The sequence below is a fragment of the Bos mutus genome, chromosome 5 (assembly GCF_027580195.1).
Source record: "Bos mutus isolate GX-2022 chromosome 5, NWIPB_WYAK_1.1, whole genome shotgun sequence".
NCBI classification, from domain to species: domain Eukaryota; kingdom Metazoa; phylum Chordata; class Mammalia; order Artiodactyla; family Bovidae; genus Bos; species Bos mutus.
In genome coordinates, this window is record NC_091621.1 from 91,984,153 (window position 1) to 92,011,645 (window position 27,493).

Consider the following 27,493-nt stretch of genomic DNA (forward strand, 5'->3'; position numbering starts at 1 on the left):
AAGAGGGGATCCATGTATATATGTACAGTTGATTCACTTTGCTCTACAGCAGAAAATAACACAACACTGTAAAGCAACTATACGCCAATAAAATTTTTTTTTTTTTTTTTTTTTTTTAATGAGGTAACGTGGATACATCCTCCCTACTCCAAGCTCAGGAAGGTCATCCTAGTGTGCATCGAGGTTGAAAAGGAAAGTGATAGAACTCACATGACCGGGAGGGTTCCACCCTGAGTTGAAGGAACAATCAGATGGGACCTTTCCCTCTCCTCCATCTAAAGTGGAAAGCCAGGGCCCAGAGTGCTCTGATCAGGAGGGGCCCTGGTGCAAAGGGTTCAGGGGAAAAGGAACAGAAAAACCCAGACAAGATCTAGCTTAGCCATCAAACCACAGAACTTATATCTGCCTGGTTTCTTGCACTGTATCTCTCAAGGCTCTTGCACGTGGCACTGGAAAACTGGGTGGGATACAGCTCTAGCAGAGAAGAGCAAAAATTAATCCCTGCTTGAACACAACCAAAAGACTTTATTTACGTACTTATTTTATTTTTTGGCCACACTGTGCACCTCGTAGGATCTTAGTTCCCCAACCAGGGATTGAACTAGGGCCTCAGTAGCGAAAGCGCCAAGTCCTAGCCACTGGGCCACCAGGGAATTCCCACAACCAACAGACTTTATTCTTTATAGAGAACTCCTTGAAAGAGCTCTTTGAACTCTTTCTCCAATTTCTTTACTCCTATTTGTTCTTGAACATACTCCAATCAGGCTCTTCTGAAACACTCCCAAGGGCACCAGCAGCCTCCAGTTGTTGCTACATCCAAAGGTCTTTTTCCAGTCTCTTTCTTAGCTGGCCCATCAGCTCAGTCCCGAGACCCCCTCCTTTTTCCTACAGCTATGAACATGAAAGAAATAATAAATAGAGCAAAATGCCATTTGGCAAACCCGCTGGTAATATTTCAGGCAAGTTCACTGGATCCTCCAGCCAACAAGTGAAGAATTTGAGAAGCGGTTATTTGCCTGCATTTGAAGTATCTCTCCAAAAGGGAAAAACGGTTACTTCTCAGTGGAGAAACCTGGCAGACACCCCTAACCAAGTACTCAGGATCATGACCACCAGGAATGGAACAGACAGACATCAGGTGTCTGCAGAGAATGACACTCCATCACTTCTTTTGTATTCCTGCCAAAAATGTATCATCTGAACTTAGTTAGGAGGAAACATCAGATAAACCCAATTTGAAGACTTTCTACAAAAATAAATACTAACCTGTATGCCTCAAAAAGGTAAAGTTTTTTGAAAGACAAAAACAGACTAAGAAATTATTTCAGATTAAAGAAGATAAAGCACCATATAATACTGAAGTGGACCCCAGACCAGAAAAAATTTTTTTCCTTTGGTTATAAAGGACATTAGTGGAACAAACAATGAAATTTGACATCTATAGATTAAGTAACAGTAGTATATCAATGTTCATTTTATTTTGATAATGTCACTATGGCTGTATAAGGAACAGAAATATTTTAGGGTGAAAGGGTCTTTATGTCTGCAACTTACTCTCAAATGCTTCAGGGGGAAAACATGTAGATATGTGTGTATGTCTAGATAAAGCATGAAAAGCAAACAGCAAACATGTTAACTAACATTTGAGGAATGTTGGTGAAGATTATACAGAATTCTTTGAATTATTTTTACATCTTTTCTGTGAAACTGTTTCAGAATAAAATGCTAAATACACACACACAGGATGATGTTACAACACCCTGAGTGCCATTGTCCTCTCTCTCCTGGACACTATGATGGCCTCCTCATCAATCTCCCTATTTCTGCTCTTGCCCCTGATTTTTCTCAAGAAAAGCACCAGAGTGATCCCATTAAAATATGAGACTGATCATAGTATTATTTGCTCAGGCCCTCCAATGCTTTTTCATTGCACTCGGAATAAAAGCTGTAGCTCAAAGGAAGACCTGTGAGGCTGCCCGCTCCTGCAGCCACACCAGCAGGCTCCCAGTTGAGGGCTCTGTGCTGGCTGTCTCCTCGGCCTGGCAACCCACTCCCCACCCCAGACATGGGCATGGCTCCTCGCCTTGCCATGGGTCTCCCCCTAAAGCTACCAGTTCAGTAAGGACTTCCCTAGCTAGCTTCTCAAATTCTCTCGCCCTCACTGGTTATCTCCCTTTCCTACTTAATTCTTGCTCCTTAGTCCTCATCACTTATCTTAGGTACTGTGTATTTTACAAATGTCTTTTGCCTGCCTCCTTCCCCCACCACTAAAATGCAGGCTCCAGGAGGGCAGGTATTTTGTCCATTTTGTTCACTCCTCTATCCTAGTGCCTAGAACACAGAGCAGAGTAACACAGGTGCTCAGGAGGCGTGTGCTTAATGCATGAATGAATAAACGAGACAAAAGCACTTGTAAATATCCTGAGGTTCTTTACTAGTTGATAAAGCTCTTCAAGGCCAAAGAAGAAAGTTCACAATTGAAATCTACATACTCACCAAGGGAAGAACAATTACCCTCCTCTGCCTCAAAGCTGCAAGCGTACGTGTGAGTGGGCACGTAAGCTGTGGACGTGTTTAGAAATGGATCCCGAACGATGACGTTGTAAATGACACCCTGTCCCCGGAGAGAGGAGAAGGAAACACTTGTCTTATCGTCAGCTGTGAGGGTGACCACCTGAAGCCAAAAATAATGCATGATTAGTGTTTAAAAAAATCAAACCCCACAAGCTTTTCTATTATAACCCCACCTACATGTGCTATTAAATTCTAGTATGAAAGCATTGTTCTTGTTTAAATCCTACACCAGGCCATTTGACTTTTTTTTAATGTATTGAAGTACAGATGATTTACAATGTTGTGTTAATTTCTGCTATAAAGCAAAGTCACTCAGTTATACACACATATATTTTTTTCATCTTCTTTTCTATTCTGGTTTATCACAGGATACTGAATATAGTTCCCTGTGCTATACCTCGGGCTTCCCAGGTGGTGCTAGTGGTAAAGAACTCGCCTGCCAATGCAGGAGACTTAAGAGATATTGGTTTGATCCCTGGGTCAGGAAGATCCCCTGGAGGAGGGCATGGCAACCCACTCCACTATTCTTGCCTGGAGAATCCCCATAGACAGAGGAGCCTGGAAAGCTACAGTCCATAGGGTCGCTGAGCCAGACTAGACCGAAGTGACTTAGCAGGCATGCACTTGCTATACATAGCAGTTTGTTATCTATCCATCCTATATATAATAGTTTACCAACTCATTTGGTCGAAAGATTACCCTACACAGTCTGTTCGTGCTGACATGATCAAGCTCTTACACAAAAACATCGAAAGACTTTGCATATGTTAATAATTGAAGTAAAATGTGATATAATGATTAAGTAAAATGTACTAGTTAGGACGAAGTAAAAGAATTTTTCCCATCTGCTGCTGCTGCTAAGTCGCTTCAGTCGTGTCCGACTCTGTGCGACCCCATAGATGGCAGCCCACCAGGCTCCCCCATCCCTGGGATTCTCCAGGCAAGAACACTGGAGTGGGTTGCCATTTCCTTCTCCAATGCATGAAGTGAAAAGTGAAAGTGAAGTTGGTCAGTCGTGTCCAACTCTTCGCAACCCCATGGACTGCAGCCCACCAGGCTCTTCTGTCCATGGGATTTTCCAGGCAAGAGTACTGGAGAGGGGTGCCATTGCCTTCTCCACTGCTAGACTATAAAAGACATAAGGGCAGAAACCTTATACATCCTGCTCACTAGTCTCCTGTCAATACTCCAAACAGAGTGAGGGCCCAACAAACACTAGTGATCACTGAGAGCCAGCGCCAACAAAGGTCGTGGGGGTTAACAGCTCACAGAGAGCACCCACTTATTTTGTCTAACAGGCATAAGAAAAATTACATATAGCCGTGTTATCTTCTAGTCCTTCACTTCAATAATTCCCTTTTAAAGGTTGGTTTTTAAAAATTGTATTTATTTTTAATTGGAGGATAATTGTTTTATAATACTGTGATGGTTCCTACCAGACATTAACATGAATCAGCCATAGTTATACACGTGTCCCCCGATCCTGGAACTCCTTCCCACCTCCCAGCCCTTTAGGTTGTCACAGAGTACAGGGTTGAGCTCCCTGCATCACACAGCCAAGTCTCACTAGCTGTCCATTTTACACATGGCAATGTATATGTTTGAATGCTACTCTCTCAATTCGTCGTCCCACCTTCTCCTTTCTCCACTGTGTCCACAAGTCTGTTGTCTATATCTGCATCTCCACTGCTGCCCTGCAGATCGGTCCATCAGCACCAGCTTTCTAGATTCCATATCTATGCATTAACATATAATATTTGTTTTTCTGACTGACTTACACTCTGTGTAATAGGTGTTCATCCACCTCATTAGCACTGACTCATGCCCTAGGTATTGTAAATAGGGCTGCAATGAACCCTGGGGTACATGTATCTTTTTTTAAATTCTGGTTTTCTCAGAGTATATGCTCAGTAGTGGGATTGTTGGGTTATATGGTGAGCTATATCAATTTACATTCCCACCAACAATGCAAAAGGGTTCCCTTTTCTCCACACTCTCTCCAGCATTTATTGTTTGTAAATTTTGGGATGATGGTCATTCAGGCCAGTGTAAGGTGGTATCTCATGAGATCTCATTGTAGTTTTGATTTGTATTTCTCTAATAATGAGAGATGTTGAGCATGTTTTTCTGTGTTTATTAGCCATCCGCAAGTCCTCTTTGGAGAACTGTCTGTTTAGCTCTTCTGCTCTCTTTTTGATGGGGTTGTCTGTTTTTCTGGTATTGAGCTGCTTATATATTTTGGAAATTAATTATTTGTCAGTTTTTTCATTTGCTATTACTTTCTCCCATTCTGAGGGTTGTTGTCTTTTCACCTTGTTTATAGTTTCCTTTGCTCTGCAAAAGCTTTTAAGTTTAATGAGGTCCCATTTATTTTTTTAATTTCCATTACTTTAGGAGGTGGGTCATAGAGGATCTTGCTTTGATTTATGTCAAGGAGTGTACTGCCTATGTTTTCTTCTAAGAGCTTTATAGTTTCTGGCCTTACATTTAAGTCTTTAATCCATTTTGAGTTTATTTTCGTGTATGGTGTTAGGAGGTGTTCTAGTTTCATTCTTTTAGATAGGGGATACATGTAATAAAAACAAAAGCTCCACTTAGCCCTCACACACAGATAGGTTCCTACTAACAGAAGAGAGAAAACTATAATATTAAGAGTTTCAGGGGTGAATAATTAGAAGCTTCTTAGAAGCTGGCAGTCCAGTGGTTAGGACTCTGGGTTCTCACTGCCAATGGTCTGGGTTTGATCCCAGTTGGGGAACTAGGAACTCAGTCCTGCGCTAAGCTGTGCAGTACAGCCTAAAATTAAAAAAAAGCAACCTAAAAAGACTCTGTTATATGACGTTTTATATGCTTCATGAGAATAAAAGTGGTCTTTGAAATTTCCTATGTACAAAGGCAAACTTTTCGAATTGAGCTCCTAATATGTGAATAATCACAATATTTTTAAATTTAATTAATTATATTGGCTGTGCCGGGTGTTAGTTGTGACATCCAGGACCTTCATTCTTTGTTGCGGCATGTGGAATCTTTAGTTGCAGCACATGGGATCTAGTTCCCTGACCAGGGATCAAACCCAGATCCCCTGCATCAGAAGCACAGAGTCCTAGCTACTGGATCACCAGGGAAGGCCCACAGCTGCCCTATTTCAATTGCTTCCTTCTATATAATCTGGTAGTCTGCAACTTTCTGGGAAGATCATAACAGTCTGGAAAAATGCTCCTCACTAACTATCAGACTGACAGATGTCCTTGTTTATCAGACTGATATCAGGTACCTTTTAAGACATAAAGACAAAATCCTGCCCTGCACAGAAATGATCGAGAGTATAAGTCTCAAACTTTAATGTGCAGAGGAATCACCTGGGGATCGTAAAATACAGACGCTGATTCTGTAGGTCTGGGGTGGAGCCTAAGAATCTATGACTCTAACAAATTCCCATGTGATGCCAGTGCTGCCAGCCTATACCCCCACACTTGAGGAGTAGCAAGAGTTTTCAGGGGTTCAAAAGCTCAGAGAAAATTTTTGCTGCAAGTTACAAACTTTGTACTTGCATTTAAATAGTAAGGATAATGCATATATCTTTAAATAGTTTCACATTATTTCTTCTCAAAACACTATACACTTTATATTTCCCAACTTTTTAAATCTAATAGTTATGGGAGTACATAGAAAATGACCACCCACTTCCACCCATAGTTCAAGATAACCAGCCACAGTCATGGCTGCAACAAAACATAACAAAATTTACATGCACCTCCTCAAAAGCCAATGTTACTCTGGGATGTCACTGGAATTGACTCCCAAGATGACAATGAAATCAAAGAGGATAAAACGAGAATCCTAGAAAGACCAAGAAAACAGTAAAAATAGTAATAATAATAAGCTCCTGGTAGCTTCTCCCCTTCTCAGCTCTTACAAAGGTGTCACAGTCTGGCTACAGGAATTACAGGCATCAGACTTACCTTGACAGCATTGGCCTGCACCTGAGGCACCTCGGCCATCCTCTGCAGATGTCTCAGCAACACCTCTTCAGTGAGGTCGTTCTCGGGCAGAAAATACTGATAGACATCATACTGCAACCTCCACCTGGAGTCCGGGCCCATCTTGACGTCACATGACGGAGGATCTGCGCCTCTAAAATCAACCAACAAAGCTGAACATTAATCTCTCATGCTACAAATCTCATCTACTAATGTAAAAAGGAATCAAAACTTCAAACTTCTGCAACAGCGATTCCCAGTTTGGCATCACTAAGGAAAGAGAAGCGGTATGTATGGTTAATTAACCAGATATGAGTATCAGTCAGGCTGCATCAGCTGCCAGCTTAGCTACGTGTTGGCCGTGTGTATGTGGGCAAGTCACTGAATCTCAACAACCCTTAGGGCACCACTCGGTAAAATAAGAACAACAGCCCCTTCTTCATAAAATTCTAAGGATTAAATGACAAAGAACATAGAGTATTCAGTAGCACTGTGAATGATACACAGAGAGTATTCAAATGTTATCTATCATTACTCTTACAGTAGAAATTAGGGCAGAGTTTTAATTAAAAGAATAAATCCTTACAAACATAGGCATGTTTCACAGCTGCAGAATGCTTTCTTTTTAATGTTTATTTATTTGGCTACATCCGGTTTTTGTTGCCACACATGGGATATTTGGTTGTAACGTGTGAACTCTTAGTTGAGGCATGTGGGTCTAGTTCCCTGAACAGGGATCAAACCCCAGCCTCCTGCACTGGGAGCACGGAGTCTTAGCCACTGGACCACCAGGGGAGTCCCCAAAATGCTTTCTATATTTAAAATTCTTTACAAAAACTAAGATGTACTTCTAAGCTCCTAATAAAGACAACATTTGGCTCTTCATAAGAAAGGAGGGAAACAATACTAACTGTAAACGACACTTTACGTATTAACAACAAAGCTTAAATTACTTCTGTTTGGGAAAAAAAAAAAAAAAGCAGTTCAAGTCTGCTAAGGAGAACTATGGATTTTGAGAGAATTTACTCAGTCTACACAACAGTGAGTCATGCTTATCCTAAAAAGAGTTTTGGGAGTTGGGAGACAGACATACCTCGCATAGCCTAGGTTTGCTGGAGCAAATTTGATAGTTGTTTCAAAGAAATTATACTCCAAGTAAATGTTTGGATCGATATCTACATCAAACTCCAAATTACAGCCACCAGGGATAGGATCTGGATGGGAAACCAGGAAGTTACTTAGGATTCTTATATATTCAAAGCACACTCAGAAAAACAGAACCCCACTCTTACAAGAACACCCAACACAGAAGTTCAGTGGAGAGCTTCTAGCTTTGTACTACCTCATGGACTGAGGGTAAAGTTATATGAGGTAATGGGCTGTGGAAGACCTTTTCTGTACAGAGCCAGATAGTAAATGTTTTAGAAGCTGTTCAGACTCTCTGGTCTCTGTGGCAGCTACTCAACCCTGCCCCGTGGCAGGAAAGCAACCTGATATGTTGCAACCTGATATGTTACATATCACAACAGATGATATGTAAGTGAACGGCTGTGTCCCAATAAGACTTTATGCACAAAACAGGCCGTGAGCTGGCTTTGCCTTGTGCTCTGCAGTTCGCCAACCTCTGCTCTAGAGTTGAAAACATCAGAAGAGACAGCGATTCTGAAGCTGGGGTCCAAGAATGGGTTTCAGGAGCCCCGTGAACACCTGGAAATTGTATGCCAACTGTTGAATATGTGCCTTTCCTAAACACATTTTCTTTAGATTCTGAGAAGGTTTCATTAGATCCTGGTAAATAGGAAAAGGGTGTCCACTTTTCACTTAACTCTTTCAACAGGAAGAAAGATGGTGTCAACCTCTCCTCCTCGCTGGAAGAGTCTTTGTGTATACATAAAAGAGGAAAAAATAAAAGATCTCAAGAACCCCAGGTTCATGTATTAGACACAGCATGTGCACAATTAAACACAAAATAAATTTGGGGTATTTGCATGCCTGCATGCTAAGCCGCTTCAGTTGTGTCTGACTCTTTGTGACCCTATGGACCATAGCCCACCTGGCTCCTCTGTCCATGGGATTCTCTAGGCAAGAATACTGGAGTGGGTTGCTATGCCCTCCTTCAAGGGATTTTCCCAGCCCAGGGATCAAACCTGCATCTCCTGCATTGGTAGGCAGGTTCTTTACCACTAACACCACCTGGGAATCCCCTTAGGGTATTTAATTTACATTCATAATATGGTTAAAACAGCTCTTATTAGGAATCCTATTCACAACCTTTAACCAAGACAAAACTTAAAGAAGTCACTTGACATTAGTTCAATTCCATGCAAAGAACTGTGTGTGGTGGGCTCAAGAGGAGAAGTTAAGACACAAGAAGGTAAACCAGTTTAAAGTACTTTAAGATCTCAGCTTCATAAACTCATTCAATCGCTCCCACAGCTGGTTCTTAATTTCCATCAACTGCTGGAATTCTGCAGCTCCACAATGGAGACACCCAGTGTGCACCGCTTCCCAGTGGACTCTGCCCCAGAATTCTATGCTCTTCTTTCACACTCTTCTTTTCCTGTATTTACAAACATTTACCACACCCGAGAAAAGCATGTGTACTGTAACTGACACTCCACTGCTCATTAATTTTCTTTGTATACGGACCTTGATGAAAGCTTGACATCTATCATTTTTTTTAAATCAAGTGATTACCCTTTGGCTATATATATCTGTTTTTCTTCAACTCCCATCACTTTTTGGAATTCTACCTCCTTTTCTAGTTATTGCAACCTCGCCTTCCCTTTACCACCAAACTTCAAGAGAATGTAAATCTCCTCCCTTCACCTTCACTCCTCAATCACTACGATCTGGTTTTCATCCTCATGGTGTCACTAAAATGACTCTCATTAAAGGCCACCACTGACTCTGGATTGTGCCACCATAGGGACATTTTCAGTCACTCTCTTGACCTCTCTGCAAAGTCCTATTTACCACTTCTTATAATGCTGGGCATCCAGTCTCTTTTCTCACTGTCCTGTCTACTCCTTAGTCTTCTAATTATTCTTCAGCAAACTGTGGCAGGCACTAGGAAATTATTTGCTATAATTTTCCTCCCTAAATCTCTAAGTTCATGCCTGGATGACCTCACTCACTTCCATGACTTTACTAACAGCTATTCTGCTGTTCAGTTGGATATCTAACCCCACTCCTCCACCCTAGGCCCTTATTTTCAGCTGCCTACTATGCAAGTCCATCCAGATGTCCTAAAAGTGTCTCAGAGTCAACGTGCCAAACTGAAGTCACCATGTAACCCCATCCCAACCACCTAGGACATCCAGCACCACAAATACCCCATCTGATCACTATTCTGATCATCTCCAAGCTGCCCAAATGGGAAGTCTGTGCTCCCCACTTTTAATAATCCATAACCACTGGTCATTGTATCTTGTGATTCCATATTCCAAATTTCTCAAATCCAGCCTGTCCTCTCTATCCCCTTCTCAGGGCCTCTGTTCAGATCTTCATTTCTCATTTTGAGTCCTGAAAGTTGTATTGTCTTGACTTTGTTATGCCCCCTCCAATCCACTCCCCGCATTGCTTCTAGGGTTAACCTTTTGAGAGAGGAAAGGCATCAGGTCATTTCCTCTGCTTCAAAAGTCTCTCTGCTGCCTCAGCAAAGAGTGAAGACCTCACATTATAAACTAGGACCTTCCCACTCTGGCTCCAGCCACATCCACTGTCCACCATTCTCCAAATACCCCATTCTTCTCCCACACCTTCCTTGGCCTAGAACCATCAACTAATGTGTGAGAACCATGTCTTGCCCTTTTTTTTTTTAATTTATTTATTTTCAATTGAAGGATAATTGCTTTACAATATTGTATTTGTCTCAGCCATACATCAACATGAATCAACCCCTCCTCTTGACATGTCTGTCACAGTTTCTCCAAGGGCTCCTTCAGTGTTTTCCAAATGAAGACATGTGTTCTTCTAGTCCTAGTCCCTTCCTGGGCTTTCACTCATCATGCTAATTCTCTGACTCACCTGCTGTTAAAACCTTTCTAATTCAAAGTACTATACTTATAATAAACACTTTTAATAGGATTATAGTTATCTCTAAATTCTCACCCACAAGTCCTGCATTCTGGACAGTAATAAGGAGTGGATGATAGAAAGGTTACCGCTTTCCGAGTAGGACAGTGGAATGGCCACATTTTGGACAGGCTCAGGGTCTAATGTCTCCAAGTGCCAAGTGCACATACTCTGCTCTGGTCTAAGAATGGAAACCAGTCCTTTGTCAGTGCCCGTCTCCGAGGCATTAGGAAGGAGAGTCTGCAACAAGGAAAGAAGAGTCATTGCGAATTAGCAGTTGAACAAAATGCTTCAATGCCAGAGTGAATCTAGTGTGCATGCCCTATTCTAAAGCTTCTCAAAACCAAAAAGGGGTAAAAAAGACCTTCCTCAGATGATTAAAGAATTATTTTCACTTCTATGTGCGTGTACCCACAAATACACTGGAAGAATTATTTAAAATATACACTCTTTGATCAGGAATAGCAGATACACAATAACATTCCCAAGCTTTTCAGTCCCTTCAGTTAGGATTCACTATGTCAAGTTCTTGGCTTCATGGGTGTTACTAGTGGTAAAAACTTGCCTGCCAATGCAGGAGACATAAGAGATGAGGGTACGATCCCTGGTTTGGGAGGATACCCTGGAGGAAGGGATGGCAACCCACTCCAGTATTCTTGTCTGGAGAATTCCACAGACAGAAGAGCCTAGCAGGCTACCGTCGATGGGGTCACAAAGAGTCAGACGAGACTGAATTGACTTCGCACGCATTTCAAGTACTAAGACTACTGGGTTAAGGACTTCCATGGACATGACAAAACTAAAACAGTTTAGTAACAAGTCTGATGTCCTTTATTCAGCGGAACACCACTGACGGATTGGGGGAGGACAGGGCCTCACTAGATGTGGAGCATGCTTCCCAAGGGATGTGGGGCATGAACTAGCTTTTTAGAGCATTAGAAGAGCATGCTCGGTTAGGAGGTTGGGATTTAGTCAGAAGACGAGCAAGTCCTATTTTCTAGGGTAAAGTGAGCTGGCTAGGCTGAGCTGGAGGATTGTGATCAGTGTAAGTTAGGTTTCCTTGACAGGCATTCCCTGTAAGTGCAGTCTTAGGTTTAGATTTGTGACGTGGGCCAAGTCACTAGGGTGGCCTCCATTCGTGGTCCCAATATACAAATTAACTTGACCACTACCAAGACAAAAAATAGAAGCTCTGCCCCCGAAGAGTTCAGTCCTTGAAAAGTTTTTTAAAAAACAGAGTTATAATTTACATATAAATTACACATAGAGTATACCAATATACATTTTGATAAATGCAGGCACCTGGGAAACCATCACCAAGACAGTGAACACAGAGATCATCTTCTTTATGCCCTGTTCTTACTCTTCCTTACACCCCCATACTCTCTCATCCCCTTCCCCCATCTGCTGGGAAAGCTTCTTGAATAACAAAGTACTAAAGTTGAGAGGTAGTAGATTCAGAGTGTTTTCTTAAAGTTAAGGAAAAGACCCTGATGCTGCGAAAGATTGCGGGCAAGAGGAGAAGAGGGTGACAGAGGATGAGATGGTTAGATGACATCACTGACTCGATGGACATGAGTTTGAGCAAACTTTGGCAGATAGTGAAGGACAGGGAAGCCTGGTGGGCTGCAGTCCATGGGATCACAAAGACTCAAACACAACTGAGCAACTGAACAAGAAGGAAATGGGAAGAAAAAAGAGCCACATGAGTTTCAATTTGACAAGCATAAGAGAGAATGACCAAGGAACTTAAGGGTCAGAAGTTTCAAAGAACTCACTGCCAAGATGACCCCAAAACTCCAAGATGCCACAAGTCATCAGGAAGTTACAACAGAAACAGCTCTCTTCATGCAGACTACTCCCTTCTAGAATTATGCACAGTTCTGGTTATCATCTTCTCAGCAGTATAAATTTAGTGAGAACTAAAGGCAGCCCAAGAAAGGAACATGGTTATCATTAAGGATAACTAAGTGGCAGCCCACTCCAGTACTCTTCCTGGAAAATCCCATGGACGGAGGAGCCTGGTAGGCTGCAGTCCATGGGGTCACAAAGAGTCGGACAGGACTGAGCGACTTCACTTTCACTTTTCACTTTCATGCACTGGAGAAGGAAATGGCAACCCACTCCAGCGTTCTTGCCTGGAGAATCCCAGGGATGGTGGAGCCTGGTGGGCTGCCATCTATGGGGTCGCATAGAGTCGGACACGACTGAAGCGACTTAGCAGCAGCAAGATCCTTTCTGCATGAAAACTGAGACCCAAGATGCTGCTCATCCAGGCCACTTTTGTCACATCAGTCATGCAGGTACCCCGTCACCTAAAGGGTTTCTTTAGGTGGAGGGGTTTCTTCACCGTTTCTTCCAAAGTAAAGATAAACATTAGGACTGCTTGGACGAACTGTTACAAGAATTAAATTAACTACATGGAAAATCAAATGCAAGGGGTCCTAACTAGGAGGCTCAATGCATTTCCAGAGACCCCCATGTAATTATACAGATGTAGTCATACATTCTGCCAGGTAGAGAGTCCACAATTTCAGCAGACACCAAGTCTTTGGCCCCAGGAGCTCAAGGATCACTGGTCTAGCACACACTGGGCATGCAATAAATATAACTGCATTTTTTTCTCCATCCCGTCTCTTCCTTCAAACGTTGTCTTTGCTGTGATGTTATTAAGAAGGAAATCGTCTTTGCTGTGATGTTATTAAGAAGGAAGTCATCTATGTGCCATTTTACTGTGTCTTCTAGGTAAGTGCCTGAATAGAAAGTTTCCCTTTGAATTTAGTGCCATAAAAAAACTTGGCTTCCCCCTGAAGAATGAGAATGTTTTTTCCTTCTAAGAAAGTTATGAAATTCAACATGCTTTGATTTCTGCTCTGGCTGCAAAGAACTCCCGCAAAATCAATGAATGGGTCATATACACTATTATATCTTCAACTAGTATAATTTATTTTTTCCTCGTTTCCTCGATCAAACCCTTCTACTTCTAGTCTATTACTTTTTGGCTGTGCTGGGTCTTAATTGCTGCATGGGCTTTTCTCTACTTGTGGCGAGCAGGGACTACTCTCTAGTTGCAGGGCATAGGCTTCTCATGATGGTGGCTTCCCTTGTGGCAGAGCACCAGCTCTAGGGTGCTCAGGCTGCAGCAGATGCAGCACATGGGCTCGCTAGTTGTGGCTCCCAGGCTCTAGAGCACAGCTCAACAGTTCTGGCACATGGGCTTAGTTGTGCTCCGTGGCATGTAGGATCTTCCTGAATCAGGGATTGAACCCATGTCTCTTGCATTGGCAGGAGGACTCTTTACCACAGAGCCTGCAGGAAAGCCCCCATATCTAGTCTATCAAACCACCACACACACACACACACACACACACACACATCTTCAAAACGTTTGTGGTAGGGGCAGGAAGGCAGGAACAAAAATTATAAAACACTTAGTGTGAAAGACACAACGACGAATGTCCATAAAATATATAGAGACTGGATGAAGACAGCTTCGTTTAGCAAATTCCAGAATAATAGAAGGTAGGCTTGTGCTGTGCTGAGTTTCTCAGTCGTGTCTGACCCTTTGCGACCCCCATGGACTGTAGCCCGCCAGGCTCCTCTGTCCATGGGGATTCTCCAGGCAAGAATATTGGAGTCCATTGCCATACCCTCCTTCAGGGGGATCTTCCCAACCCAGGAATCGAACCAGGGTCTCCTGCACTGCAGGCGGACTCTTTACCAGCTGAGCTACAAGGGAAGCCAAAAGGTAGGCTGAGGACAGACAAAAATGCAGTACAACTTCATACAGAGTGAAATTCATGTATTAGTCTAAGGGGTCATATGGACTAAAAATAAGTAGATCTGTAAAGGGTAACAGAAATGGCAAAGCCTTAATGGCTTCAGCTGATTCAGGATATTTGAAAACTTCCCAGAGACGAGGTTGAGGCTCAGGGGTTTAGTGAGGACCTCTGTAAGAGGGTCCCAAATGCTGCTGGGAGCACAGCACTGCTCTGGTTAAACTAAGAGTTACGATTCTTTTGTTTCAATGAAACTCTAAAGAATAAAGCTGATCCTATTAGGTGTCTTAGTAAACTTCAAGGCTAAACGGCTAAAAGACCACAGAAATCCATTAAAATGTATTCTGAGGTAAAAATCACTGAGGACCCAGTAGAATTAAGAAAAAGAAAAGGTGGGAAATATGGGGAAAGCTTAACTGCAGGCAGAAGACATTTGGTACAAGCCGGCCTCCCCCCAAACTCAGCAGCATCACCCCTTTTAGGTCAGAGGTCACTATTCAAGAAAGACGTGAAATATTCACCTCCTAGCCAGCCTAATGACAGGACTCAATCTTGATCTTTTAAAAATTTAACACATAAAGAGGCGTTAATTTCTAATGCTCACACTAAATACAAGATACCAAACTGTGGAAATGGCTTTTATGGAAGTAACTCTTTGTACTTACCTCAGAAAAAGAAATTGTTGTATTCTGATACTGTGAGTGTATTTGGAAAATAACAAAAGTGACATTGCTGGAAATATGACGCAAAATAGCTTCCTCTGGAAAGGGCTTCTTGAGCTCCAGGTATCTAAATTTCCCCACAGAAAATTCCAGAAGACCTACAAGGGGAGAAATGTTTCATTATAACATTCATACCTCTCTGTAACCAATTTGTAGGAATTGTATACTTAAACACACATGCAAGGTTAATTTAATCCTCAGAAAAAACTGTTGAGCCCTATTCACTAATGAGGACAATGAAGCTTAAAAGGCAGAAGCAGCAACCCCTCAACCCCCTCATAAACCTCCCCCCACCCACGCCCAAGGTGACTCATCTGGGAAGGGTGGAACTGAGAACTGAAGGGGAAGAAAGGTTATTTCCAAAGATGCAAACACCAGGATGTTCAAGGTGCTCGGCTTCCAGAGCCCAGGAAAATCCCTCTTTTGGTAGCAGCAATAACAGCTCTATTCAGAACAGAATCCCTGAATTTAAGGATTAACAGCCCTCATGAGTTACCACCGATTGTAAGTGCACTGGTACTAAAGAATATATTCTGAAATCAGTCCAGAAATTAAAAGACGCTTACTCCTTGGAAGGAAAGTTATGACCAACCTAGATAGCATATTCAAAAGCAGAGACATTACTTTGCCAACAAAGGTCCATCTAGTCAAGGCTATGGTTTTTCCAGTGGTCATGTATGGATGTGAGAGTTGGACTGTGAAGAAGGCTGAGCGCCAAAGAATTGATGCCTTTGAACTGTGGTGTTGGAGAAGACTCTTGAGAGTCCCTTGGACTGCAAGGAGATCCAACCAGTCCATTCTGAAGGAGATCAGCCCTGGGTGCTCTTTGGGAGGAATGATGCTAAAGCTGAAACTCCAGTACTTTGGCCACCTCATGCGAAGAGTTGACTCATTGGAAAAGACTCTGATGCTGGGAGGGATTGGGGGCAGGAGAAGGGGACGATAGAGGATGAGATGGCTGGATGGCATCACTGACTTGATGGACGTGAGTTTGAGTGAACTCCGGGAGTTGGTGATAGATAGGGAGGCCTGGCGTGCTGTAATTTATAGGGTCACAAAGAGTCGGACATGACTGAGTGACTGAACTGAACTGAGAGAGACACATCTGGCTTCAGTTTTATCCCACCCTTTACTAGCTATGTGATCTCAGAAAAGTTACTTAATTCCCTTAAACCTCAATGTCTTCATCTGTCTAATAGGACTATATTACTCAGCTTGTAAAGGAAAGTGTCATCAATGTGGGCAAAAATGTATATTGAGTGTCCACACCAGGTACTTCATGAAAAACAGGTCTTCAAGGAGTTTTTTGTTTGTTGAAGGATCGAGTTCAGAGTCCACATAAAAGGTAGGCTATAACAAGTTTTCCAACACCTCATCTAGGCTTTCCCACCTGCTGACCTGCCTCCACTGTCTGGATGTATTTCATTCACTCTGTGTGTCTTCCTTGTAGCTGCTCACCACTTCTCTTCTTTTCCAACCTAATTCTCAAGGAATCCACTAAATGGCTGCTTTGACTTCTGTGTGGTTCTGGGTTCCCATCTCACCCTCTGCCCTAGAGTCAGTGTATCTCTGCATAAACAGCAGAGTTCACAAGCATTACATAAGCTGGCTTGGGTGTCGGAGTCTAAAAATAAACAAAAAGATTTCAATTTAATATAGATGAAAAGGAGTCGATGAGGTAAAGATTATATTCACCAGAGTCTTAGAGTGGATTAATCATTTTTTTTTTAAAGAAAGAAATTTGAGTCAGTTGGAGCTGAATGAAACACTCTAGACACTAAATAACTTCCTAACTCATTCTTATATACCATTTCCAAAGAAAACTAACTTTTTCAATACTTCTGCTGTTTTTGTTGTTAAAACAAGTACTCCATCTGGATGATTAAAAAAAAAGAGACTATTAAGAAAGGCTAACCAAGAAAGCCAAACAGAACATATAAATAGTGGATGAGAATAAAGGTTTTTGTTGTTGTTGTTGTTTAGTTCCTAAGTTGAATCCAACTCTTTGCAACCCCCTGGACTGTAGCCCATCAGATTCCTCTGTCCATGGGATTTCCCAGGCAAAAATATGGGAGTGGGCTGCCATTTCCTTCCTCAGAGGATCTTCCCGACCTGGGAATAGAACCCATGTCTCCTGCTTGGCAGACACTGAGCCACCAGAGAGGCCCAGAATAAAAGTTACTCTCTAGAGTACCTTTGTAACTTAATTTTTTAACTGATGACAAAAGGTTATTTGTGGTTATAATTTCTAAAAATCCAGAGAAAATTTTAATGAATGTGGTGTATTTTTTATTTATGTAACAAGAAAGACATTTCATCTTTTATGTGGAACAAAACTCCAGCCCAAATAGAGGTAAAAATATTAAGAAGTGACTAATAGAATCAACAGAAAAAGTGGTGAGTTTCTTGTTTTGTTTTTTTAAAGGGAGTAAGGAAAGCACTTTAATATATCCTAGGCCTTCCCATCACCATGATTACTCTATTGTGCTCAGTCTCTAAGTCATGTCCAACTCTTTGCGACCCCATGGATGTTAGCCCACTATCCATGGGATTTCTCAGGCAAGAACACTGGAGCAGGTTGCCATTTCCGTCTCCAGATTACTTTACGAGGAAACCAAAATTATATATAAAATTAAGTGGATCTCAGGAAATGGCCCTAAAAACCTTTCATGTTTTGCACTTTAATTTTGGTATCATCCATCCGCCATCTTCCAAGTCTTAAAATTATCCATAAATTCTAGTCTGCAAAACTCAGAGCAGGATCAATTTGTTATCCTAGGAATCAATTAGATTTCCATCCTTGAACTGTCCACAGCACTCAGTTCATTTACTGGCCTGCATTTTCTAGTTACATTTTCAGTTTTTGTGTTTTCAGAGCCTCCCCACCCCATTTTCTCTATTTGACAAATATTTATTTAAGTATTCTGCTGAACTAGTCACTCTGCCTCTTGGGTACTGTGACCAAAACTGATGTAAGCAAATTCATAAAGGTTATTATCACTTAACACTTAAATTTGCCCCTAAGCCTGTCTTGGAAACTCTTTTGATAATCTTTATCTCTGTCTCCCATTACATGGGCCTTGAATCAAAATGCTCTGTAGAACCTTTCAGTCAGTTCAGTCACTCAGTCATGTCCAGCTCCTTGTGACCCCATGGACTGCAGCACGCCAGGCTTCCCTGTCCATCACCAACTCTCAGAGCTTGCACAAACTCATGTCCATTGAGTTGGTGATGCCATCCAACTATCCCATCCTCTGTTGTCCCCTTCTCCTCCTGCCTTCAATCTTTCCCAGCATCAGGGTCTTTTCCAGTGAGGCAATTCTTCGCATCAAGTGGCCAAAGGATTGGAGTTTCAGCTTCAGCATCTGTCCTTCCAATGAGTATTCAGGACTGATTTCCTTTAGGATTGACTGATTTGATCTTCTTGCAATCCAAGGGACTCTCAAGAATCTTCTCCAACACCACAGTTCAAAAGCATCAATTCTTCAGTGCTCAGTTTTCTTTACAGTCCAACTCTCACATCCATACATGACTACTGGAAAAACCATTTCTAACCTTTACAAGCCCTAAAAGAGATTGATGCTATCAACTAGTGAAATCTTGGTTTTCTTAAGATTTCCTTAATCTATCACAACTCAGAAATACTTGAAGAAGCAAAAACTTCCAGTGATTTAAAAGACAGAAGGGAAAGACACAACCATAGAAATAAAAATATATTACTAAACAACTGGTAACTTAACAAAATAACTAGAGGTAATAAAAGTAGGTATTTCTGGGAACGTATGCTAAGTGATTTTTCTTTTCTTTTTTTTTTTGGACTATGTGATCTTAGTTCCACAACAGGGACTGAACATGGGCCCTCCCCACTGAAAGTGCAGAGTTCTAACCACTAGAGCATCAGAGAATTCTCCCAAGTTTTCTTTACACATTTCATTGTTTATAAAATTTCTACAGTGATCATGAGGTGTTCTTACCAGAAAGAAAATGCACAATCTGGAGAAAATCTCCTTCTTTGATGGCACTCAAAACACAAGTTCTACCTTAACTCTTCTTCTGAAACTTATAAAATATGGACACATCCAACCTAGATAAAATGGCGACACTCTCAACGCTTCTGTCACTTATGTTCTTCCCTCAAAATGGTAACATTTTTTTCAGGTCATATATAACCATATTTAAAAAGGCTGATCATATTTAAAAATAAGATCATGCCATCACTTCATGGCAAATAGATGGGGAAAGAATGGAAATAGTGAGAGACTTTACTGTCTTGGGTTCCAAAATCACTGCAGATGGTGACTGCAGCCATGAAATTAAAAGATGCTTGCTCTTTGGAAGAAAAGCTTTGACAAACCTAGACAGTGTATTAAAAAGCACAGACATTACTTTGCCAACAAAGGTGTGTATAGTCAAAACTATGATTTTTTTCAATAGTAATGTATGGATGTGAGAGTTAGATAATAAAAATGGCTGATCGCCAAAGAATTGATGCCTTTGAACTGTGGTGCTGGAGAAGACTCTTGAAAGTCCCTTGGAATGTAAGGACATCAAACCAGTCAATTCTAAAGGAAATCAACCCTGAATATTCATTGGAAGGATGGCTGCTGAACCGGAAGCTCCAATACTTTGGCCACCTGATGAGAAGGACTGACTCACTAGAAAAGACCCTGATGCTGAGAAAGACTGACGGCAAAAGGAGAAAGGGACAACAGGGGATGAGATAATTGAATGGCATCACCGACTCAGTGTGCATGAGTTTGAGCAAGCTCCAGGAGTTGGTGATGGACAGGGAAGCCTGGTGTGCTGCAGTCCATGGAGTCGCAAAGAGTCAGACACGACTGAACAACAACAAAAATGCAAGAAATGTAGAGAAAGTTAATTCCTCCAGCAAGTACACTGTGCAGAAAAACTTACTATTAACAGATTGGTATAATCTTCCAGGATTTAGGAGATATCAGCATAAGCATCTCCATGTAAATGGGAAAAAGAAAAACACAAATATGTCTTGGTATAGCCCATCTTCTAGATCTTAGGTATCTTTCCACATCAACAGACAATCCTAGTTTTACCAGTTTAAAGGTTATATAACATTACATTCTATGTCACCATGATTATTCAACCAATCTTTTATTATTTTTTGATGTAAACCATTTTTAAAGTCTTTATTGAATTTATAACAATACTGCTTCTGTTTTATGTTTTGGTTTTTACGGTCGAGAGGCATGTGAGATCTTAGCTGCCCAACCAAGGATCAAACCCATACTCTGCATTGGAAGGCAAAGTCTTAACCACTGGAATGCCAAGGAAGTCCCCAACCAATCCCTTATTAATAAATATATACGCTGTTACCATTCCAGCATGAATAATAAATAAGAAATAAAATTTTGCTGTTGTATAGTCACTAAGTCGTGTCTGACTCTTTTGTAACAGCATGGACCCACAAAGCTCCTCTGTCCATGGGATTTTCCAGCCAAGAAAACTGGAGTGAGTTGCCATTTCCCGCTCCAGGGAATCTTGCCAACCCAGGAATCAGACTCAGGTATCGAACCCAGGTTTTCTGCATCTCCTGCGTTGCAAATGGATACTTTACCGCTGAGCCACCTGGGAAGCACAAGAAATAAAATCATTCTATATATATCTTACCAAAATATATAGATATACATATATGTGTATATATCAGCAATACACCTACTTGAGAAGGTTTTTGCTGTGACAGTGTAGCAGATCACCTTTGATCCTAAATGGTTAAAATATCTAAGAAGTCTTGTTCTCCTTAAGAGAATGAGAAATGAAAACAAACAGCTTCTGTAAGAAAATATAATGACCAGCACCAAAACAGTAAGTGACAGCCCTTGCTTCTGACTTCTTCAAGAAAAACATGTAGCATTTCAGAAACAATTACAACTTTCATCTATTACTTTACAGATTTCCAAAAGCTTCCAAAAGGAAGATGATGCCTCACCAACCCTCTTTCCCCAGTCAAATGCCTCTGGCAAGAACCAAGCAGAAGCCAGAGAACAAAGGGGAGAGACACTGCATTTAACAAACTGGTTAAATATTTAACAAACCAGTCACTTGACAAATAAGTAAGGGTATTAAAAGCATGTATCTCTGGGGTATACTTTAAATAATATTTTCTTTACACATTCCCTGTTTTTCATATTTTCTATAGTACTCATGAGGTGTCCTTATTAGAAAGCAATTTTCAGTTGTACATTACAATTATCTGAAGGTGCTTTTTTAAAGATATCATTGCCTGGATTCCTCTCCAGATCAGTTAAATCAAAATCCTTGGGGTTAGGGCCCAAGTATCAATTACAAAGCACATATTTATTGTAATAAATGCATGCAGATAAGGGCACAAAGTTTACACATCCAGGTCAAGAAACAGCATTCTAACCTCTCCTTCCAGTCACTGTCTCTTCCCTCCTTCCCAGAGGTAACCGTGATCCTCACTTCTAAAACCACAGATGGGCTCTTTGGGAAATTTAATTAAACAGACTCATACGTCATGAATTCTTTTATGGCTGGTTTTTAAGAAATCAACAGCTTATTTGTGAGATTCATCCCAGTTGCTGTAGTAACCACTATTCACTCACTTCCATGGTTGTATGTGTCCCGAAATAAACGCACCACAATGTAGTTATCTATTCTGTTAATGAACACTTGGATTATTTCTAGTTTGGAGTAATTATAAATCACTCCACTTAGGCATTCTTGTATGTATCTTTTGGTGTACATGTACACATTTCTACTGGGAGAACCTATGAGTAGAATTATCAGGATACAGGGTTTACTTATGTTCAATTTTAGTAGGTACTCTCCGAGTTATCCAATATTGTTTTGCCAATTTTGACCCTTATCAATCCATGAAAGAGCATTTCAGTAATCCAAGATGCTCACCAACACTTGGTAAGAATAGTTTGTTTTACTTATTGGCTATTTAAATATCCTCTCTGTGAAAGGGTCTTGTTGTCTAGCCTCTCAGTTGTATGCGACTCTTTGTGACTTCATCGACTGTAGCCCACCAGGCTCTTCTGTCCATGGGATTTCCCAGACAAGAATACTGGAGTAGGTTGCCATTTCCTTCTCCAATAAGACAGTCTATTTAAGCCTTCTGCCCATGTGAAAAACTGGATTATCTGTCCTTACTGAATTTTAGGAACTCTGTAGGCATCACTGATATGAGTATTCTGTCAGATATGTTACAAATATCTTCTCCACTCTTATAGCTTGTCTTTTCACTCTCCTGTTACCTTGAGATGAAGAGAAGTTTTCGTTTTCATGTAGTCCCGTTTCTCAAGTTTTTCCTTTATTATTTTAAAGAATTATCTGCCAGCATAATTCAAGATCATAAAGATACATTCCCCATGTTAACCTCTAGAACTTTGTTCTACCTTTCACATTGAAGTCTAAAATCAACCTGAAACTGACTTTTACATAGGGTGTGAGGCTAGAGTCAAGGTTCATTTCCCATAGGAATATCCTGCTGACATAGCAACTTTGTTGAAAGTAGTTTTCCTACTGCTTAGAAATTCCACCTCTGACATAGGTCAAGTGACCAGGTGTGGGTTTCTGAACTCTTAACTTTGTACCATTGGTCTATTTGCCTATCCTAACATCAATATCACAGTCTTAATTTCTGCCCCAAATTTGTTCTTCAAGACTGTCTTGACTATTTTTTGCCCTTTTTCATTTCCACATAAATGTTAGAAAGCAACTTGTCAATTTTCACAAAACAAAACAAAAACCTGTAGAAATGTGATTGGGATGGCACTGAAAGTATTAATTTAGGAAGAAATGATATCTTTATAATATTTTTATAACACGGGAGTCTTCTGTGATTTTGAGATATCCCTCTATTAAGTTTCTTAATTTATCTCAAGAACATTGTATAGTTTTCTGTGTAGAGACTGTTTCATATTCCATTACAATCATCTCTAAATATTTAATGTTTCTTGATGGTATTATAAATTTGCTTTTTATTTTATATTTCAATTTCTAGTTGTCTCTTTATCAACATGCCTTTTTTCAAGGCACTCCAGGTGATTCTAATGTTCTTCCAGGTGTGAGAACTCCTAACACAATGCTTGATGAACCAGGGAAGGATAATTATATATTTTCCTATCCTTAGTTACCTTTATCTAACTTCTGTGTGAAAATTCTTTGGCAGCATTACACAGGCAATCCAAGAGCCATTTCACAATTTTTATAGAAGGTTGCATGTTAAACCAGTTACGGTTTGAGTCCTGACTTGCAGGGCTTTGTCATATTTGATATTTCAGGGCCTCAAACAGTCCCAGGCAACTGACTGGCACATGATAAGTGTTTGGTAAATGATGGCTGAATTTTGTGACCTTGGGCAAGGAATTATTTCCTCTGGACCTCAGTTCCCTCGTGGTAAAATGCAGGCAACTGTACTGCATACATCAAATGGCTGCTAAAAGTATCAAATGGGAAAAATATTTGTAAACTATCCAGTACTGCACAACAAAACATCATTATTAACTTCCATTGGCTTTCCAGTGTTTCAGAGGTTCATGTAGTTACCAATAAAAAAATATGAAGGCAGTCAGTATGGTTCTGTTACAAATACACTAGTGAAAAGAAGAGGTCTAACATGGATAAATGCTCAGCATATCCATTATAAACAGCATTGAGAAAGTGACTTCCATAGAGTGGCAGGGAAAAACACTGAAAGTCAAGACGACTTTAACAATCCCGCCTGGCAGAAACTGCATTCAATCACTAGTCATAAAAACATACATGGCAAAAGAAGACACACATACAAAACACATCCTGAAGAGGTTAACAGGAACTTAACTGCACCTCAAAGTCATCTGGAAAAGGATGCATCAGAAACATTTTATGAGGGATATTTAGGTCTTATGACTTGGGGGTGGGTGGGAAAGACAGCACATCAAAGGATATTACAGGGCAAATGGCTATCAGGAGACAGAGCACTCAGGTTGTAGCTCTTCTCTAAAAGGCAGTACCTCTGCCTTTTCGGCCAAAAATATTTCTTGCCATCTAACCCACAGCAGGGGATCCTTTTCTATTTTCATAGTCTTCTTCCTTTCCTACCCCAGAGTCATTTTTTGTTTTTAATATGTGTGTGTGGAAAAAAAAAAATGTGTGTGTGTGTGTGTGCACGTGCTCAGTGGCTCAATCATGTCTGACTTTGCAACCCTATGGACTGCAACCCACCAAGCTCCTCTGTCCATGGGATTTCCCTGACAAGAACACTGGACTGGCTTGCCATTTCCTCTTCCAGGGGATCCTCCCAACCCAGGGATCGATCAAACTCACGTCCCCTGCATTGCAGGTGGATTCTTTACCACTGAGCCACCTGGGAATGCCTTCTTTCCAATAATACCATTCTAAAAGGAGCTGCCTAATTCCAATATTTTCCTTTTCTTTCTCAATCAGAACCTAAATGTGCAACCTTAACATTTTCCAACTCTTCCTTTTTACTATTTTACTAAAACATATCTCTTTACGTTTGTGCTTTAACACAACAAATTGTAGGAGAGATCTGTCAACACTTCATAATTCTCTTCAGATGGAGTATTAAAAATAGTTCTGCCACTTGAGCTGGCTGGCATTCAACTGCCCTCCCAATTTCTCACTGATATCTTCTTATGGATTTTCATTAGCCCTAAAAGATGAAAAGAAATACAAACATATACACACTTTTGAGAGAAAGAGAACACTTGCAACTAACTACACAAGTGGCCTGCAAGGCACTTGAGAAGGTTCAAAGGGCACGATGCTAAACTCCAATTACTGGGTAAGTTCCATGTGAGTTACTAGATATGAACCTGAAATAATACTGAATTAAAGGTGTTAAGGGTAGCAGGGAACCGGCACTCCAAGAGAAGGGAAAACTGTTCAGATGTATGATTCATCTCCTGTGCCCCACTGGTCACCATCCTCAGACATCCTAGAAACTCAATCTGCTACCTTTAAAGTTTCCCTTAGCTTCTAAACCACCACACAAGGTATCAAGTTAGCTTATCCTGCTATAAAATGGGTAAATCCTTCTAACTTATGGCACTTGCTCCCTGGTGGCTCAGCTGTAAAGAATCCGCCTGTAACGCGGGAGACCTGGGCTCGATCCCTGGGTTGGGAAGATCCCCTGGAGAAGGGAAAGGCTACCCACTCCAGTATTCTGGCCTGGAGAATTCCATGGACTGTATAGTCCATGGGGTCGCAAAGAGTTGGACACGACTGAGCGACTTTCACTCACTCACTTCACTCAAGTTATCAGAATCTTCCAATAGAAATCCAGCCGTTTTCCAGGAGGATCATGCAAGTGCTGAAGTGTCTGTTAATTCCCACTCTGATCTCTACCTGACAGATGTGGAGAATATCAGGTTTCATTACCACTCAGCAGTCAAGTTCCCACATGCTGCCCTTCTCCTACCCAGAACAACAATACTGATGCAAGGACAGAAGAATAACGTGGCTGAGGAAATGCTAGTGCTGTAATCACAGAAAGGAGGTGAGAAACAGCATCTGAAAAACATTAATTTCTCAAATTACTTCACGAGTCTGATCATCTGCACATTCTAATCTCTCAGACTCTTCTCCTTGGAAGAATGGAGCTGGCCTGATGAGGAAGGGAGAAGAGATTCTACTTCAAGGAATAAGAATTCAGAGAAGAATTAAGGGTAGAGCACCATACTAGATAAAGCATTCTCATTGGAGGGCAGCTTTGTAGAAGGGGAGGACCATGAAATTTACATGACACACGGGTTCATAGCTACCTGTGCCCCACTGAGCTGTTTACTCCTGTAGTGAGCATCATCCTGGGTCTCAGCTTCATCCTCCACCAGTGAGGGACAGTAATTATCTCATAGGGTTGTGAGGCGTGAACAACACTGCCATGAAAAGCACCTGGCACACACTGCACGCAGTGAATGTGAGTGCCCTGTTAGAAACAAGGCTTTTTTTTTCTTTTTCTTCAAAAGTATAACTGCCCTTTTCAGCTTTGGTCTTAAGTCCTAGGCAAAAATTCTAGGATTCAGTTTGCACAGAACGTTTCACAGATAAGCATTTAGAAGCACAATCACATTTATTCAGAAAATGTCATGTTTCAGAACTACAACTAGTCTCTTAAGCTCAATACATAACCAAAATACGCTTGACCTCACGACACGGAAAAGCACATGATTATCAGCTTGGTACAATTAGTGCTTTTTACAGTTTACATTAACAAAACACCAACTAGTGCTAAGATCCATTCACCAAGCACATGACCTATGAACTGAAGTCCCATTCTGGGTTCACTTTTCCTCTGAAACTCCGCCGAGGATAACGAATTTGAAAAGCATCTAGATTGGGGGAGTACAAGAACCGCGGCGGCTTGGCCTTATTAAGCTTCGCAGTCCAGAGGTTCAGATGAGCCACTTGCGAGCAAGGGGGTGTTTTACGGTGTTAAATTAAACCTGCAAACATGGCTACGCCGTAAGGGAGAGAATAATGTGTCTGAACAAGCGGGTTTCCTATCTCTTCCCATTTCCCCAGTATAGATTAGGAGGTTGACAGTAGGGCCTTCTTAGCCAATAGGACTTGCCTCCTGCAGGAAAGGATCTCGATCCATTCCTGCCAGTTCTGAACGCACCGCCTCCCCGGCGTAGTGGACTGACCCCAAGGGCGGATTTTGACTCTGCAATAAATGCAAGACCAAGTTTGGGTTGCAGAAGTCAGGCGCCCCCGACCTTACCCTCGCTGGAGTTTCCGACGATCTCAGCTCCGCAGGCCCCCCGGGTTACCGAAGCCAGCACCACGATGAGAAGCAGCCGAAGGAGCCCCATCGCTGCCCGGGCCGGGCCCCGCCGTCTCGCCAGCGCTACCCTGGGTCGCCCGCGCCTGGGGCCATCACTTCTCAGATGCACTCGCTGCACACCTGCCAGCCCCGAAGAGCCCGCGCGCCCGGGGCCCAGCAGACCGTTCCAGTTCCGGCAATTAGCCCGGCTGGGCGGCCTCTCACTCACTCCAGACCTTCACTTCAAGGCGGCTGGGCCTCGGGGGCGGGGCCTGGGCCGGGCCTGGGCGGGGGCGACCGGGGCCGAGGGCGGGCCGGGGCGGGGCCGGGAGCCGCGCGGGATCCAGGGGCTTGTCCGGGCAGCGCGAGCCTTGTTTCGGCTGGCCAAGCTTCTCAGACTCCCACCCCGGGAGCATCGGCGACTTCAGGAAGTTCTCTGGTGTAACCTGTGTCTCTCAACTTTGGTATCTTTGCACTTACGAAAGCCACCATTCGAGGAAAAAAAATAACCCTTTCTTTTGCGGCCTAACGTCTCCGGTACCACGTTTAACGGTCCTTTGCAAAAGGGAAAAAAAAGAGGAATCTGGTGAT

General features: G+C 41.8%; 1 protein-coding gene across 1 annotated transcript in view; it reads right to left on the reverse strand.

The window, feature by feature from the left end:
- TM7SF3 (transmembrane 7 superfamily member 3) overlaps nucleotides 1–27,159 on the reverse strand; it is a 38,422-nt gene extending 11,263 nt beyond the window's left edge. Inside the window, exons 1-6 of the mRNA XM_005902450.3 lie at nucleotides 26,861–27,159; nucleotides 15,076–15,230; nucleotides 10,721–10,871; nucleotides 7,648–7,768; nucleotides 6,537–6,708; nucleotides 2,497–2,674 (exon numbers count right to left, since the gene is read on the reverse strand). Coding sequence (XP_005902512.1) covers nucleotides 2,497–2,674; nucleotides 6,537–6,708; nucleotides 7,648–7,768; nucleotides 10,721–10,871; nucleotides 15,076–15,230; nucleotides 26,861–26,951 — 868 coding nt within the window. The 5' untranslated portion in view covers nucleotides 26,952–27,159. The remainder of the gene's footprint in view (nucleotides 1–2,496; nucleotides 2,675–6,536; nucleotides 6,709–7,647; nucleotides 7,769–10,720; nucleotides 10,872–15,075; nucleotides 15,231–26,860) is intronic.
- Between the last annotated feature and the right edge of the window lie 334 nt (nucleotides 27,160–27,493).